Source organism: Ochotona curzoniae, unplaced genomic scaffold, assembly GCF_017591425.1.
Source record: "Ochotona curzoniae isolate NIBS_2020 unplaced genomic scaffold, NIBS_Ocur_1.0 contig_291, whole genome shotgun sequence".
NCBI classification, from domain to species: domain Eukaryota; kingdom Metazoa; phylum Chordata; class Mammalia; order Lagomorpha; family Ochotonidae; genus Ochotona; species Ochotona curzoniae.
The window spans coordinates 2,120,327-2,137,288 of NW_024465649.1; the positions used below are offsets into that span (position 1 = coordinate 2,120,327).

At 36.0% G+C, this 16,962-nt stretch overlaps 1 protein-coding gene across 2 annotated transcripts in view; it reads right to left on the bottom strand.

Moving 5' to 3' along the window:
• Positions 1-16,360, bottom strand: part of LEPR (leptin receptor) — a 43,124-nt gene extending 26,764 nt beyond the window's left edge. For both annotated transcript variants that reach the window (XM_040978634.1, XM_040978635.1), the window contains exons 1-6: positions 16,301-16,360; positions 11,179-11,508; positions 9,297-9,420; positions 3,966-4,174; positions 3,197-3,339; positions 2,073-2,217 (exon numbers count right to left, since the gene is read on the bottom strand). In XM_040978634.1, the coding sequence (XP_040834568.1) occupies positions 2,073-2,217; positions 3,197-3,339; positions 3,966-4,174; positions 9,297-9,420; positions 11,179-11,508; positions 16,301-16,340 (991 nt within the window). In that variant the 5' untranslated portion in view covers positions 16,341-16,360. The remainder of the gene's footprint in view (positions 1-2,072; positions 2,218-3,196; positions 3,340-3,965; positions 4,175-9,296; positions 9,421-11,178; positions 11,509-16,300) is intronic.
• Positions 16,361-16,962: the final 602 nt, after the last annotated feature.

Here is a 16,962-nt window from a genome sequence, read left to right on the forward strand (position 1 = left end):
ATGAGTACAGGGTCCAGGACATGAGCCATCCTCTGTTACTTTCCCAATCCATAAGCAAGGAACTGGATTGGAAGTGAAGAAGCTGGGAAACGAACTGGCGCCCATATGGCATGCTGGCACTGCAGGTGGAGGATTAGCACACTGTACAAAGCACCAGTCAAAAGAATTATTATTGGTAAGAAACCTTAATATATAATTTGAATCATAGAAAATTTTGAAAACCAACAGTGTCTTTTCAGAATTTCTTAGTCATGGAAAATAGGCTTCCAGTTCAAACAAAAGAAACGGAGTGATAAGGAATGATGTCATTCCGTTGTAGACGTAATCACTTCTGTAGACAGTTACAGAAAGATGGGAGGGCACGGTTCCCTCAGCAGAGGTCGGGGCTAAGGCCTTCTACTGCTCTGGTAAAAGTCCTCTCGCCCCACCCACTTCAAGTATTTACAAACCTCTACTTGGGACATTTTCAAAATACGATATTGCTAATTCATTCCTTTTTATTGCCAATTCTATTAGTCAATTATAAAAAGTTAAGAAAAGTAGATTTAGCCTTCCTCAGAACAGTCTCAAAAGCTTAATTTTCAGCATCAAGATACATACATTTGTCATAGTCAATAATGACTTGAGGAAAACAGATGTAAATGATTTGAGGAATAAAGGTAAAAAATTAAACTTAGTAACCCAAGATCCCTAGCTCTCCCATTGCTCCCATTACTTTTTAAGTTATTCTCACAATATTGCTTGGTGCTAAGCAATCAATTGTACATCTGTTAGTACATTATGAAATTTAGAATACATGAAGTATGAATTAACAACATTTAGTATTTATTGAGTGCCTACTATGCACCTTTATGTACATTATTTTATTTTATCCATATAAAAATATTTATTTCACCTATGAGAATATCAAAGTGTGGTAAATGCTACCATCTAAACATGGCTTGCCCCCAAAGGTGCATGTGTTGTAACCTTGCTTCTGGATATGGGACCTACCGGAGGGCAGCGAAATCATGAAAGAACTGCACTCTGAAGGGATTAATGCTAGTCTTGAAGACCAACTGGGAGAGTTCTCACAAGAGTGGGTTGTTATGAATGATGTCACCCCATATATTTGATCTCTTCTCTATGCACCCAGTTCTTTTTCTACTTTTCTACCATTGTTGTGACAACCCTACAAGAGGTACAATTTACATGACTGCCTAATCTGGGACTGTCAGCCTTTAATACCATGTGCTAAATAATCTTTTTTTTTTTTTATCAAGCCCATAGTTCAACTAGTCTGTTACAACAATAGAAAATAGATCAATACAGAAAGGTTAAGAAACTTTGCAAATAAGTGGAGAGACCAGGACTTGTAAAAATTTCCATTAGACTCCAAATTAGGGCTGCTAAGCCACAAGTAATAAGCAGTAAGTAAAAAATAAATAAACTTATTGGGTCAAGTGGGTTAAATATTTGCTCCCTGCTTCACTTGATACTTGCTGTCTCCATATTTCTGTAATTAAGGAGTTTGAATAAATAAAAGTCTGTCACACTGACAAGCTCAAGAGGAGCAGATTTCTCCATAGTCACAACTCAGCACAATTCCAAGGCTCCTGAACTTCTCATTAAAACACTAAACCTCATCTGCATAAGGAGGAGGTTCTTATAATGTTAAAAGTAACTTCAAATATATGACAAAGAAACATTGAAAACTCTCAAAATAAAGCATTGGTGACCAAACATTAATTTTTAGAAAATACTCAATTTTAATACAAAGTCTTAAAATTTGAAATGAATGTCAGATAAATACAAGTTACACAAGGCTTTCACATAAAATTTATGGAAATCAATACAAGTGGTTTTTACAAATATCAAATTAGAAATTTTATATTAATCTTTCATGTGATACCAAAAAAATTCCGGTATTACTATATGTACACAAACCTAGATCAGATATAATTTTAATGTCCAAATCAGCTTGTGCAAAACTTTACTACAAAGTTAATATTGTATCCCTTTTTGCTTTAGCATCATAAGGTTTAAGATGCTTATAATATATCAAAGACAAATTCAGTAAGTGGATACCATACCTTGAGTGGTAAAGGTCTGAGGAGTGCTCCAGTCGCTCCACATGCCTGGCCCATCCAGTCTCCTGCCCCTCACCTGAACCTCATATGTAGACCCTGGGAGCACACCATCCACCAACAGGAACGTAGCTACGACAGTCTCATTAGCCTGTTAAAAATTATTTAAAATTATTGGGGCATGAAGTAACAAGATTAATCATACACAAGTCTCAGCATAGAAGGCTTACACAGTAGTTACCTAGCCACGGTGGAATTAAACAAGCCAGTAACCAAAATAGCAAATGTGTATGCATTAATCGATAAAATGTCCATGGAGCCAAGAAAAATTATGGCAACTAGAAGAAATTTTAACTGGATGCTAATGAACAGAAAATCTTACTATTTTCAGAAATAAGAATGAAATGCAATACCAGTGATGTTTAGATTTTAAAAATCAGTCATTAATTCAAGACTCTGTAACTGCATGCGCACACACACACACACACACACACACACACGTGCTACATAATGAAATTTTGGTCAACTACAGTCAGCATGTATGACATTATAACAGAGCTGAAAACTTCCTATTACCTGGCGACATAATAGGCAAAGTATTATAGGTCTGCAGTGACATTTCCATCACATACAATTGTGGACAATATTTAACAAACAATTAATGACTGAATTACAGATTTTATACCTTTTACACTATAATACTTTCATTATTTCATATGATAAAAAAATCATGCACTCTCACACATCTGAGTTTCCCAGGCCTCTTGACTACATCAAGTGGCAACACTAAGACTTAGGCCATAGGTCTCACTTTCTCTCAAATACTCTTAAAAATAAATAAAATAAATTTTACAAAAACTGTTATGCCAACTAGGTTTATATAAACACACACTACAACGTTCTCAAAACCAAAATTTTTGCAAAATTTTTGGCAAAAAGTAAATCTTTTACTTCCATTTTCCATGAACTTTTAAAAGTATCTTTACATAGGTTATCTACAAAACATAACATTCAGTTAAAATTCATTCTGCTGAGTACCAATACTCGGTACGCAGAACATAATTTCTACAGGACTTGAGAATTCTTCAGTTACCATTCATATATCATTATGTTTACTAAAATATACTTACCTGTCTCATAATTGTAGAATTCTCTGAATATTTCACCTGATACTGAAGTGGAAATGGTACCTGGGTTGGGCTGGACCAAGAAATCTTTAAATTGCCCCTGTCTGTAATTTCCATATGCAATCCCAAGGGTGGATCAGGTTTCACTTAAGGGGAAAAGAGTAACTGTAAGTCAAGTGATTTTCAGGATAATCACATCTGAATAAAATGCAGGCAGAATTAATTCAATAAATGTGGTTTCCTGCTATTAAAAAAAAAACTACCCGTTTTTCTTAAGCTAATTTGAAGTTTCCCTCCAACCTCACCACTTCATTTGCTTTAGTAAGTTATAAGGTACAAGGACATTATTTGTAAAATATATAAAACCATTAAAATTTAGCATTCTCCATTGACTTCAACACTCAAGACACATCTGTTGAAATAACCCCCAACACAAATAAGCCCATGCAATGCCAACAGATCCTGGCATTGTCACCAGAAAGAGGGATGAAGGAAGGAAAAGAGAGGGGGAGGGAGAGTGGGAGGAAGGCAGGTAGAGAGTAACAAAAGAGAAAGAAAGAAGACAGAAAACATGCTCTCAAAAAAAAAAGAATTTAGGTGACATTTCAGGGACGTTAAATCACAGAAGTTACTCATAGCATGCCCTGGTACCACACTTAACTACTGTTCACAATATGTCCATGTGAAATAGGCTCGAGAAAAGTCTTGAAAACAATGTTTAAGCTGTTTGGATGGCAGGTGTTTAAGTGTTACCACCGCACATTCAACTCACCGACATTTATTGGCTGAACTGACATTAGCGGGGACCGGAAAAACATTCCACCGGATGTAACTTTGAAATATGCAAGGAGAGTATAGTTGAGCTTGGCTGCTGGCACAGGCACATGACACTCACAGCATTCGTGAACATTGCAGTTGCACTGAACCTTCGTAAAACTGCCTTTCTGGGGGACCAGAAAAAAATCTTCCAACACTTCAGGCCTGTATTTAAAAAGAAGAACTAATATTAACACAGCAGTAAAAGTCTTAGGTAGGTTTCATACTGAAGACACTATGTCCAAACTGAAGTCAACTTTACCGACACCAGACTTACAGAATATTGGGATGACAGGCGGCGGCGGGACTAGAGCCATGGTGGGTAAGAGAACATATCAGAAAAAAAAAAAGTATTACAGCAAGTTTATCATCAGAAATTACATAAACAAGGTGTGGACAACATCACAGTGATGTGTTAAAAAGGAAAAAATGCTGCAAACCTAAAACCCTGCGTCCAGTGAAAAGACCTTCAAGCTAAAGATGAAATGAAGACTTTTTTCAGACATCCCAAAATTAAAAAAAAAGGTACTATGCCATGAATCCTGCATTACTTAAAAATGTTAAAGGAATTACCAGTTGGTGAATTGGTCTCTTTTCTGTTACAAAATGGCTTTCTTTAAGAAAAATTAAAATCAGACATTCAAAAATCTGGTTTCATACAAAGAACGAAATGTAAGTAAAAAGAAAAATATTTACTAAATAGTTAAAACAAAAGTGTGAGGTTTGTAACACAGTTAACATTTACTTTATATAACTACCCTACATTTTATAAGAACAATATCAAATGGATGCCACCTGAGTTCCTGTTACCTAACCAATTACCAAATTTAGTTGACAAATCAAAAAGAAAAATTCAAAAAAGAGCTTTAGCTTTGCAAATCACATTTAATCAAGTCACTATTTTAAACCTCAGGTCATACATAGAAATGTAGAAATGTTACCCCAAAAATATATCTTTCCATCTCAAATCATTTATTGACTGAGTTAGTGTCCCAGACTAATTGCATCAGAAGAATTACCTGGAGCACTGCTAAACTAGACTGTTATCCCCAGAAATGTAGTAGGCCCAAGGCTGTCAGTTCTGTTTTCAATGAACAGTCTTGGTCTGCTTGCAAGCCTACTGAATCAGGCCCACGTGAAAAGCACTGACTTACATAAACCCTATCAAGACAAGAGAAACATTCTGTAAAGTTGAAAATATTCTTCAGATGTAAGATACCACCAACAAATTTAAAATCAGTAACGATGAGACAAGAGAAAATGGGGGGTGGGGGAAGACAAAAGAAAAAGAAAAGAAAGCATGAAAAAAAAAAGACCTTGACATCCAGCAAATGAATGACATAATCACATAAAGGAGAGACAAGACTTATTCCAATTTACTTTGGAACATAATATTTTGGTGACATAACCCTTGCCTTAGTAAAAACAAATGAGTGTAAACAGTACTCTGCTGAAATCTAGTTAGTGTGGTTTTGCTTTTCACAGTGGCATGGGTTATCAGTTCCAACTCCAAAACTATCTCACGTCAATTCTAGGACTGAGTAAATAAATAATCTAATGTGGGGAAAGGTTCCACATTTCTCATTGCTAAAGAAGGGAACAGAGAAAGGGGAGAAGGGAAACAAAAGTCTAGTTGAACCACATGATTTCGGACTTGAATGAGACACATTTATATGAATAAATTCATTTTCTTCACATGTGTATGAACAGAAAAAAAGTATAGATATATAAATAATCAGAAGGTATATATGTGTGTGTGTGTGTGTATACGTGTATATACACATACCTATAACGCTGAGAGACAGCTCGGTAAAATGAGCAATACTACTCAGTCATTAAAAAAATTTCTTTGAAATCTTGTCTTTGCAACTAAATTGACCCAACTGGACACCGCTATGCTAAATGAAATAAGCCAGCCCCCAAAAGGCAAATTCATGGCTTTTCCCTGATCTGTGATAATACACAGAGTGCAAGAAATTTAATTGCTAGAATCAAGATTTAACATCCTGCAGTTTAGTTATTGTTTAGAGCCTTTGTCTATGCTCCTAAGGAATAACAGGCTCTTCCTTGTCATAGAATATGTTTTTGTCTGAAAATTTCACTTGACCTTTTGTATCTTCTTTTTCCTTCTTCACTATTGCCACGCTTTCCTGTGTATTAGGAATGTGTGCAGCTAATTCCCTCACCTCTGTCATTTCTGTGCCTGGTCTCCTGGTTAAGTCACACTTTCCTTTTCATTTATCCAGTACTATTTTTACTACATGGCGGACACTGTAAATTTTACACTTTTTGAGTATGTTATTATACTATTTTGCTTTAAAGAGTGTTGGATTGTTTCAGCAATCAATTAAGTTACTTAGGCACTATTGTGAGTCCTTAAAGCCTTATAAGCTTTCGGGGAAGATGTTGGAAAAGCCTTCTCTTTAGAGATAATTTGGATCCACTTAGAAACTGCAGCTATTACAGATTTGGGTGTGGGGGGGGTTGTTTTGTTTTGTTTTGTTTTGTTTTGTTTCCAAAATGTCATTGATACTCAACAAGTTCTACCTAATATGCTTTATAAGAACTTGTATGAATCAGAGCCTTGAATGACTTAAATAATAAATATACTTGCAGCTCCCTAGTAACTGTCCATTTCCTAGACCTTACGTCAGTCTCATGACCAGATTAGTGTTCAGCTCAAAAGTAAAAGCATTCCCACTGAAAATTCCTGTGTGCTCTTTCTTCCAAGCACTCTGCCCTCCAGGATTGCAGCCTCTTAGCACTATCTGAACTTAGACCCCTGTCTCCTCAGTGCAGACTGCTGGGGCTGGCTGATGCCTCCAGCCCCGTGCATGCCCCCAGCCCCGTGCATGCCCCCAGCCCCGTGCATGCTCCCAGCCCCGTGCATGCTCCTGCCTGCAGTCTAGAAAGACTCAGTAATGATGGGGCTCAATTTGTTTCCTTCTCAGAAACCGTGGTTTTGTCTTTGCTCTATGTGTAAAAATAATTACTTCCCACACTTGTCTAGCTGTTTAGGGAAGTAATCCAAGACCATTTTATTTCCTGATTGCCAGGACCACTTTTACTGACTTCTTAAGGAGGTTATGTACTCACACTGTTTAAACTGTTTTCTTCAAAAAAGGAGAAATTGTTGAAATTGAGTGATTACTTGATGGAAATGTTTGATCAAGATTTATTTTTTAATGTGAATTATTATAGCATTGTCTCTTAGTTGCAAAGAAAACTTAATGTTGTAGGCAAGACAGGATGATGACAATAACAAAGTCCTTGAGAAACAACAGAACACACAAGAAAGGGTCCAGCTTATACTGGACCACAGTATACTGGAGCACACAGAATCCACTCACAATTGAGCAACTGTTATATGTTCTCTCTGATAGAAGGCAACCTTCATGCAAAGCACAAGCTGAATAGATGTACAGGTAAACATCCATGTACAAATAGTCATCTAGAGGAACTGTAAAATGGAGACTATCATATCAAGATGTGAAAATACAATGCAGTATGCATCTCTACTTCCAAGTCAAAGATGAACTCCTGATAAAAGTGTTAAGTTTATCTTGACAATAGGACGCTGGACTCTTTGCCATTGTCCATGCCTACAATGTCAGGATTCATTTAAATAGCAGAATGATGGACTTAAAACTATTTATGAAGGACTTTATGATTGTAATAAAATAGGAAAAATCAGTAGCTGGAGGTGATTCAGGGAGAAGGTGAGAGGAAATCCCAGAGGATATGGAACTGTATCATAAAATCAATTAATCTTTTTAAAATAAGATAAAATAGAATACAAAAAAGATTTAACAAACAGAAGAACTTTAGATATTTATAGGGTGCCATGTGGCATTCTAACATGCTTTTTCTTTTTAAATTTTTACTGTAGTAAGATATACATAACATAAAAATTACCTTTCTAAGAGTAGGGATTTATCAGCATCAGGTACATTCACATTGCTGTACAACTGTCATCACCATCCAACATCAGAATTTTCCTTCAACTTCCATAACTCAATTCCACTAAGCAATAACTCTCCTCTATCCAACCTGCAGTCCCTGTTAACCACTACACCACTTTCTGTTTATTCTTCTTTAACAACACAGTATCTAAACTATGTGTACAACTGTACAACTCAAAGAGGTAAATCTTTTTCTTTTTAAATATCAAATTAAAGAACAAATAAAAATAATTTTAGGTGCTGGTATATCAGGTAAAACTGCCTTCTGCAATACCAACATCCCATTGAGGCACCAGCTTGTGATTCGGCTGCTCCACTTCTATTCCAGCTCCCTGCTACTGGACTGGGAAAAACAGTATAAGATGAACCAAGTGTCTGCACTCTGTACCCATGTGGAAGACCTACAGGAAGCTTCTGGCTCCTGGCTTTGGCCAGGCTCACCCCTTGCCATCAAGGTGGAGTCAATTAATAGACGGAAGATCTTACAGGCTCTGTTTTCCCTCTCTCTTTAACTGTTTCAGAAAAATAAATAATATTTTAAAAGGAAACAATTTTTAAAAGCTAAAATTCACATAGAAATGGTGTATATTATTGCTGGAGCTATAGGAAGACAAATGGTATGTGGGTGTCTAAAATTACCAGCTTGGGGGCAGGTGTTTGGCTTAGAAGCTATGACACTGCTTGAAACATCTACAACTTGTATCAAAATGCCTGGTTTCAGCCCTGGCCCCTGGACTTCCAATCCAGCTTCCTGCTAACATGCACCCCAGGAGGCAGCAGGGGATGCCTCAAGTATTTGGGTTCTTACTACAGACAATAGAGACACAGACTGAGTTCCAACCTGGCCCAGCCCTGGTATTTGAAGGCATTTTAGGGAGTGAACCAAACGATGTAGGATTTCTGTCTCTTTCTGTCTCTTTCCAATGCAATAAAAATCATCAAACCATTTGAAAGTTGATAAATAAAATCAGTGTCTTAGCTCTGTACCAAGGATAAGTAAATATTAAATGCTAATATTTTTAAGTTAGTAAAAATATTAAAGTCTTTTCCCCCTTTTCCACTCATATATGTATGTTCCCTAACTTGAGTTCACACTCCTTCAGACCATATGCTCACCCATATCTGCTTTATCTTGCAACCTGAGTCAACAGGAATCCAATAAAATGAATGCTGTATGAAAAAAACATACAAACTGCTCTCCTTAAATGGACAGAGATATAAAAGGAAATATAGAGGTTTCATCATTTACTTCTATATATAGAAGCCCTTACCTTTAAAAGAATTGTGGCAATAACAATGTCCTAGTTTATTTATTTGGTACTTACAGAACATATAAAAGATGAACCTTAAGGTCATAATTCTTGAAAGGATTCCTAAGTAATGACTCCATATAACAGATGAATAATTTCAAGTCCCCCTTCATCTGGCACTGTATGTTCCAGTTTGCACCTAAATTAAAAATAAACTATAATAAATCTGAAAAACATTCTGAACAACTCAGTGAAACAGAAAAGCTAAATTAAATTTAGCAATGTTCTGATACGACATCCACTGCCCAATCTACAAGAGAAAGAGCAGGCTTAAACTAGCGGTATGTACACGCCCAAGTCATTTAGTCTCTTTGGTCTTCAGTTTCCTTTCATGTCACGAAAATTCAATTCAATTATTGCTTCTCAAACATTTGCTTAATCTCAAGCCAATAAAGGAGGGTAAAATATCCATAAACACTTATATGTCAGCTTATTCTCACTTTCTTACAGGAAAAAGGAACACCACCAAAGTACAAGCAACTTGAGAGTCATGTTTATGTGTCTGCTTTTGTAAATGCAGGTACAGTGATTCGCCTTCATACTTAATGACCATCACTGAAATGTTACGGGCCTAAATATAACTGATGAGAGATTTCACTGCACACTGAAACTTTCACCTGATAATAATGAAGATGAACAATCACTGATTTGTAATTTAAAAAGCAAGAATGGAAACTAGTAAAAATCATTATGACATTAAGACTGGCTTAAGACAACGTTGATATATGCTTATTTTCCCAAACCAGAAGGAGTTAAAGCTGGAAAAATTGTGCAACCCTTTCGAGTCCTATGAAGTACGCAACCTACTTGGCCAAAAAATGCAATGAAATCCTCAATCTGAGTTAACCTGGTTCTTTCAGCTTTCAAAATGTAAACCCATTTAAAAAATTACTAGTTGCTAACCTTCATTTGTCATGTGAAACTAAAAACTACAGCACAGTAATAATTCACCTTCATCACTGATAACTCTTTATTATTTCTTTTTTTGTTTTTTGGGGTTTTTTTTTAAATTTCATTTTAACTCTTTATTATTTCATGACTCATCACTAGCAACCCAACTATTTAGGCTCATTCTTAGTATATAAAAAAATTTTTTTAAAAAAGGTGGAAACTTATTTTAAACCAGAAAAAAATTTGAAGTCCATGCATAGATTCCACATAATACACATGGATCAAAACTGGGAGCTATAACTACCAACTTGTTTTGAAAAGTTTACTTCGTATTTATGCTTAGCTTTATTCAACACCCTGGAAAATTTTATCCACTTAACAGTGCTCAGCCCTAGGTGAATTCCTTCTTTAGACCTTAATAACCAAGCAGGAAAGGTTCCTGGTTCTGTGGTTAAAGCCCAGGGCTGTTCCTCACCATCCCATAGCATGGGACAATTCCCTATAAGTAAGAACTACTTGGCTCAAAACTTAATAGTATCAATGAGAATCTCTGTTCAATTTACATTGCAGTGATTTTTCATTCTGTAGATTTCTTAATATGGCTGACTCAATTAACTGTTATATTTATCCTTTCCAGAAAACAAATAAATTTGCTGCTTTTATTTCCAGATGAATGACAAACTACCCTTGTTAAAATTCAGTATGCATTATACTTCAAACAGCAAAATCCCTTGTTCCAAAATGTATATTGTTTCATATTTTCCCTGTCTAAAAAAATGTAATTATTCATAAACATTTCAATATTCAACAGATTCTATAGTATTATTCATCATTTGATATATCTATTTCACAAAATAAAGATGTGTTTTTTCTGCTTTAAAGCAAATTTATTAATATGTTAAAGTCACATTCATAAGTTACATATTTCACAAGATTCCAGAGAATTAAAACATTTTGTTCAATGTAATTTTTAAAAAGCTAGTGCTTGGAACATTACACTACTTACCTAGTTGCTGAAAAATCAAGGAATTTACAGTTGAAACAACTGTCTTCCCTTCTGTGTTGTCTGTATGCACAGTGCAGTTGGTGTCTTGCTCACTCCAAAAGCAACAGTGGAAAGTTGCTTGAGATAAGTTAGAAAAATATGTACCACTGGAATTAAATTCACCTTCAACAACTGCTCCATAAAGTCCATTCAAATTTGAAGTGTTCTTAGAGAGTCCAGCAGGCAAGAGGAAGGAGTCATGGGTTGCATTTGCTGGCATGCAAGACAACTTAAATCTCCAGGGAGTAATTGGATATGCCAAGTTAAATCCAGTTATCACGCAAACAAACTCTGTTAGAACATTAAAAAGACACACAAAAAAAAAAACAAGAAATCATTTTGATGAAGACTTAAAGAGGAAGTATGTGACATTAGACCATGTAGTACTCAGTAATGATTACTAAATATTCTAAGTGCTCAATCATTGCCTAATGAGTAACTTTTATTCTTCAATGATCAATAGTTAAGTATGTTCACTTAGTTATTGAAGTACCTCCACTCCCTGGCATCTCCTTTTGGAAATACGGGTTTTAGTTTTCCTCAGTAGTCTAGCATGCTATCTTTCTATTCTAACAAAAAGATATTTACATTATTTTCCTTTTGCAAATTAATGTAATTCTACCATCCTGCCAAATGATAAATATCTGTGTGTACAATTAGCTAACTAAACAATAAAATATTCTTTTGCATTTATTACAACGAGTAACATCAAAATGTTTACTTTCACTGACTCCTTACAAAGAATCTGTCATCAATGTGAGAATGGCTAGATGTTCCTCCATATAGAAGACATCCTATAAGATACTCTCTTAATTAAGGCACTCTCTACGCAGTGATGTGCAACATGTCTCTTATAGGAATAGTGTTGATCAAATTATCACTTTTAAACACATAAAAATTAGGAATACTCTCATAATTCTTCACTCTCCAGAATGCTCAAAAGTTAAATATGCAAGTTATTTGAAAATAAAATAATAATTAGTTCTCATAATACCCTTTTCAAATTACACAAATAACCAACAGTATTGCCACATATATATACAGACTTATGAGCAATCGGAATTCTGAGAAGTTTGCATGGATTTGTATGGAATGAGAATTTTGAAGAATTAGGGTAAATGTAAAAATGTAAGAAGATAGAAGCTATCAAGATGCTCTTCACTAGGTGAATGACGACACAGATTGTGGTATATCCAGACAATGGAATATTACTTACTCACTGAAAAATCCAAGAACTAGAATGGTGTGCGGGTAAGGCGGGGTCAGGCTGCAATACTAGCCAGTTTAGGTTAGGGATGGGACTGGGAGCTGCCTGGGCTATGCTGAGCTGGATGAGGCTGTAGCCCACACCAGCATGAGCTGGAACTGGAGGCAACATCGGACTGGGCCAGGCTACAGCACCCACTGGCAAATGCCAAGGTGAGGCAGGCCATGCCAGAATGGGCCACAACACTCAACAGCACACGAAACCTGGGGGGCAGGCAGTAAACACATTAGGGGGGGCTGCATGCGGCTCCCCTGCTGGACCATCTTTCCCACTGGTAAACGTGAAAGCTGGGATTGGGGACAGATCAGGCTGGGCAGGGTCACAACACCTGTTGGCCTCTTATGAGCAGGATCAGGGGAAAACTAGGCTGGGTTGACTGTTCCTACTGGTGCATGCATAAGTCAGAGTGGATGTGGGCTGGTTAGGCTTTACCACAGCATCAGTTGGCAGATGCTGGAATGGGGAGCATATTCTATCAAGTTAAACTGCAGATCCACCTGGAGAGTGCAAGATCCTAGAGTGGGAATGAGCACATTAGCAAAATGTGGGCACCTCCCTTTTGGGTTGTCACTCCCAGTGGTGAGCATTGAAACTAGAACTAGTGGCAGGCATGGCTAGACAGAGTGGCACCCACTCACAGATGTGTGGGCTGGACAGTGGGGCTGATTGGGTTGCACAAGGCATCAGTGTCCACTGACATGCATTAGAGTTGAATGGGATGTGGGATAGACTGGACCAGTCTACTGTACATATTGACAAGCATGGGAACCAGGGTAGGGATGGGAATGATGGAGGTTATTGTGGGTTGCCCCGACTAGGCTGCAGCTTCCACTGGTTGACGTGGCCAAATGTTTGGTGGCCAGGATCGAGCTGGGCTACAAAACCCATTGATTTGCGTAGAGGACAAGGGTAGAGACAGAACTAACTCAGCAATTGCAACCACCAGTGTGAGTGTAAATTGTTTGGGGTGACAGACTGTGCTGGAGCCTGTACTGGCAAGCACACACAAGAATCAGGCCTGTGATCACCTCAGCTGAGGTTTCTTTGGGGATCCCCCAACTAAATCACTGGACTCAGAACTCCAGCCATGGCGAGAATTGCAGGGTCCATGGTCTAACTGTGGAGTACTTTTGTCAGAGCTGAGCCTCCTCAGTGACTAAGACAAAACATTGGACAGCGTAGCACATGGAGAATATGATGGTACATTAGAACTTGCAGAGGATACCTGGTACCATAACAGAGAACAGAGGACAGAGGACAGAACAAATTGATCAACTACCCCAGCCATGTGTTGGCAGTGAAAATTTAGGCAAACAGAGATTTTAAGGTAGACTATGTCAGCCAGTGGATTCTGGAAAGATTTCATTGTGTTTGTAGTAGTGAGATTGGCAGCAACTCAGACCTGTTGAACTATCAAAACCACTTGAGCAGAAACATCGAAGCAGGCCCCACAGTGGTAACCCTGAGATGGTTGAGAGGCTGGGTGTAGCTTCTCCCTTTATTTCCCACCTTGCCCCAGATACAGGAAGGAAAAAGAGAATGTGAAAAAAAAATTATATTTAAAAATGTAAAAAAGCAGAAGTTTAAAAAATTCATATACTTACCAATTATGAAAGTCATACATGTAGAAATATTAAAATAGCAAATAGGAAATTATTATTAAGAATGCATCTATTTGTGTAAACATAAACATATAGATATGCATTGGTGTGTGTAGATACAAAAGCTAAGCCAAGAATGACTTACGTTATTGTGCCAACACTGATGAAAATTAGATCCCTGACATCTCCAAAAGCATCCCAAAAGCTGTCCCCAGCTGATTCAGGCCTAAAGTCCACTTGACTTTAACATGTTGATAAGTACCGTATAAGCTGAACCGTTCTTAGACCTATGCTGCTGATTATCATTTCTTCTGCTAATTATCAGTCTTCTTCAAATACGATACAAACAACACTAAATTTTTCCACACAAGTTGATTTAGGTGGTCTGCCACTATGGGACCCTTCAATTTTGTCTTGTCCCTTCTAAAAACGAATTCGCTCGCTCACTCTTTTTTTTTTTTTATCAAGTTTCTCTGGATTATTGGAAACTATAATTGATTTCAACATTTTTCTACCCAAACCTCACCAAGAGCTGGAGCTTGCTCTAACTCAATTATAACAGAAGTCAGTTTGGCTCGTTCCAAATTGATTTCTTATCCTTCTCAGGGCCTTAAATTAGATCCTGTTTAAACAAATTACTATCAGTTTACTTTAGTTTGAAACAACCATGTGAAGTCTACTCAATTTGTTTCATAACACACATTTTCCATGAATTTTGGAAGACCTCTTATACATTTGATCAGCAGTTAATACAGAATGGCTGTAACTGAGTAATGCCACATTTGCTAAAAGAAATTAAAGTATTTAAATGTTAACAGATAGCAGTTTTAAGTGCGTATATCAGATTAATGTTGTTGAATGTACATAAATTTCAGTATTGTAAAAATAAAATAAAGTTAAAAAATCAAACAATGCCCAATAAAAATAGTTGAGGCTCATTATGGTTCATATTATGCATGCATCAACTTGACTAAACCCATGGAATATGAGATATATAATCAAATGTCATTCCAGCTTCAAACTGTGAGGATGATTCCGCATGGATATCACAAATTCAGTAACACGAAGTTAACCGGGGGTGCCTTTGCCTGACTGCCTTCAGCTGCCTTTGGTAGAACTGAAACATGAGCTCTGTCTGGCCTCTTGTTCAGACAGAATCTAGATTATCAGCTCTTCTAGCTTTCAGCTCTCAATTTGCACTGGAACTGCACCATTGGCTCTCCTATGTCTCCACCTGTTGACTATAGATCTTGGGATTGTGTATCTTTCATAATTGTATGACTTAATTGTTTCTAATAAATCTCTTCATATATACATTTTATTAGTTCTTTGTACTGGGCTAAATATTTATTACAGTTTAGAAATTTCTAGATCTCAACTGAAATAAATAAAACAACAAAAATGATCAAAGTATACGAAATTTTAAAAATCATATCAGAAATACAAATGGTCAAGAAATGCTCAATATCATAAATAATTGAATAAATAAAATTTAAATAAGATGCTGTATTTTGCTTTTCTTAAAAGAAAAAAATATTAAGGAATGACACTATGCTCATTTGGCAGAAATGCACAAAAGAACACTCTTAGATACTAATATTCATTTTCAGAAAGCAAATGATACAATGCTCTAAGGAGGAGAGAGCAATGATACAGAATTTCAAAATGTGTATAGTAGTCATCGCGTAAATTCCTCTTCAGTAATTAATGTACAGAATCATGATTTCAGATAAACGAGGACCTAGCTTTGAATGTACAATCATTTACTACAGAAAAAAAATCCTATTGATCTTAAATCAGCCAAATAAATTAAGACACATTCATATACAGTATTGTCATGTGACCATTAAATTAACAAGTATATTGGTAAAAGATGATAAAAAAAAAAAAAACTGCTAGGATAAATTGAAAGCCCGCTACATAGGAAATGAAACATACAGAACAAAATATAGGCACCAGTTCTATTTTAGCAATTATAGATGGAGAAAGATGGCAGAAAGAAAAGTGTGTATGTTAATATTCCCAAAAGATACACCAGCAGTTTATTTTCAGGAGATGTGGAAGATTTTCACTTTCACATTTATATATTACTGGTTTATGTTATAATTATGAGAATACAAAAACTCTTTGCTAGAAAATGTGAATCAACAAATGAAATAGCTCTCCAAAGGCAAAATATCTGCTTTACGTAACTGAATTAAGATACCAAACTTACCCCACTGCAAAAAAAACACACAGAGTTTTCGACAAATCATCTTACTTCATAGATGTGCCCTGAAAAACAACAGTAAATTAAGAACATGTATGCACACACAAAAAAGATATACACATTATAAAAAAACATTAAAAGAAAATAATCACAAGAAAATCTATAATTTGATCTTTTGCAATAGTCTGGATCAGTGTCAGAAAAACATCCTACCTGGAATTATGTTATAATTTATTTACTGATACATATTATATGCAGTATATATTTAAACTACATATAGTCTAATAATTTTAAGTACTCATAATTCTGATTAAATGGAACAGTTAGTCCAACAGTTAGTATCTCTATCTTCATTTTTTCATGCTAATTGCTTTACTTTCCCTCATTTTTTTTAAGTTTTTATTTTAATTGTAATACTATAAATAGTTTAGCATAAGTAATAGTGGCATATTTGCTCCCAACAAAGGAAGAAATTTTTCCAAAATTATTTTGGAAACCTATTGTTATACTGCAGATGAGCAACAGAACTGGTATATATATTTACATTGAAAAGTTATCAGAGTAATTCATGGGAAGCCTGGAAGCTTACTAAAAGTAAATGAAAACATTAAGAATCACTAGAAAGACAAGATTTCCCATGAATTCTTCTCAACTTGAAAGGAGAAAGG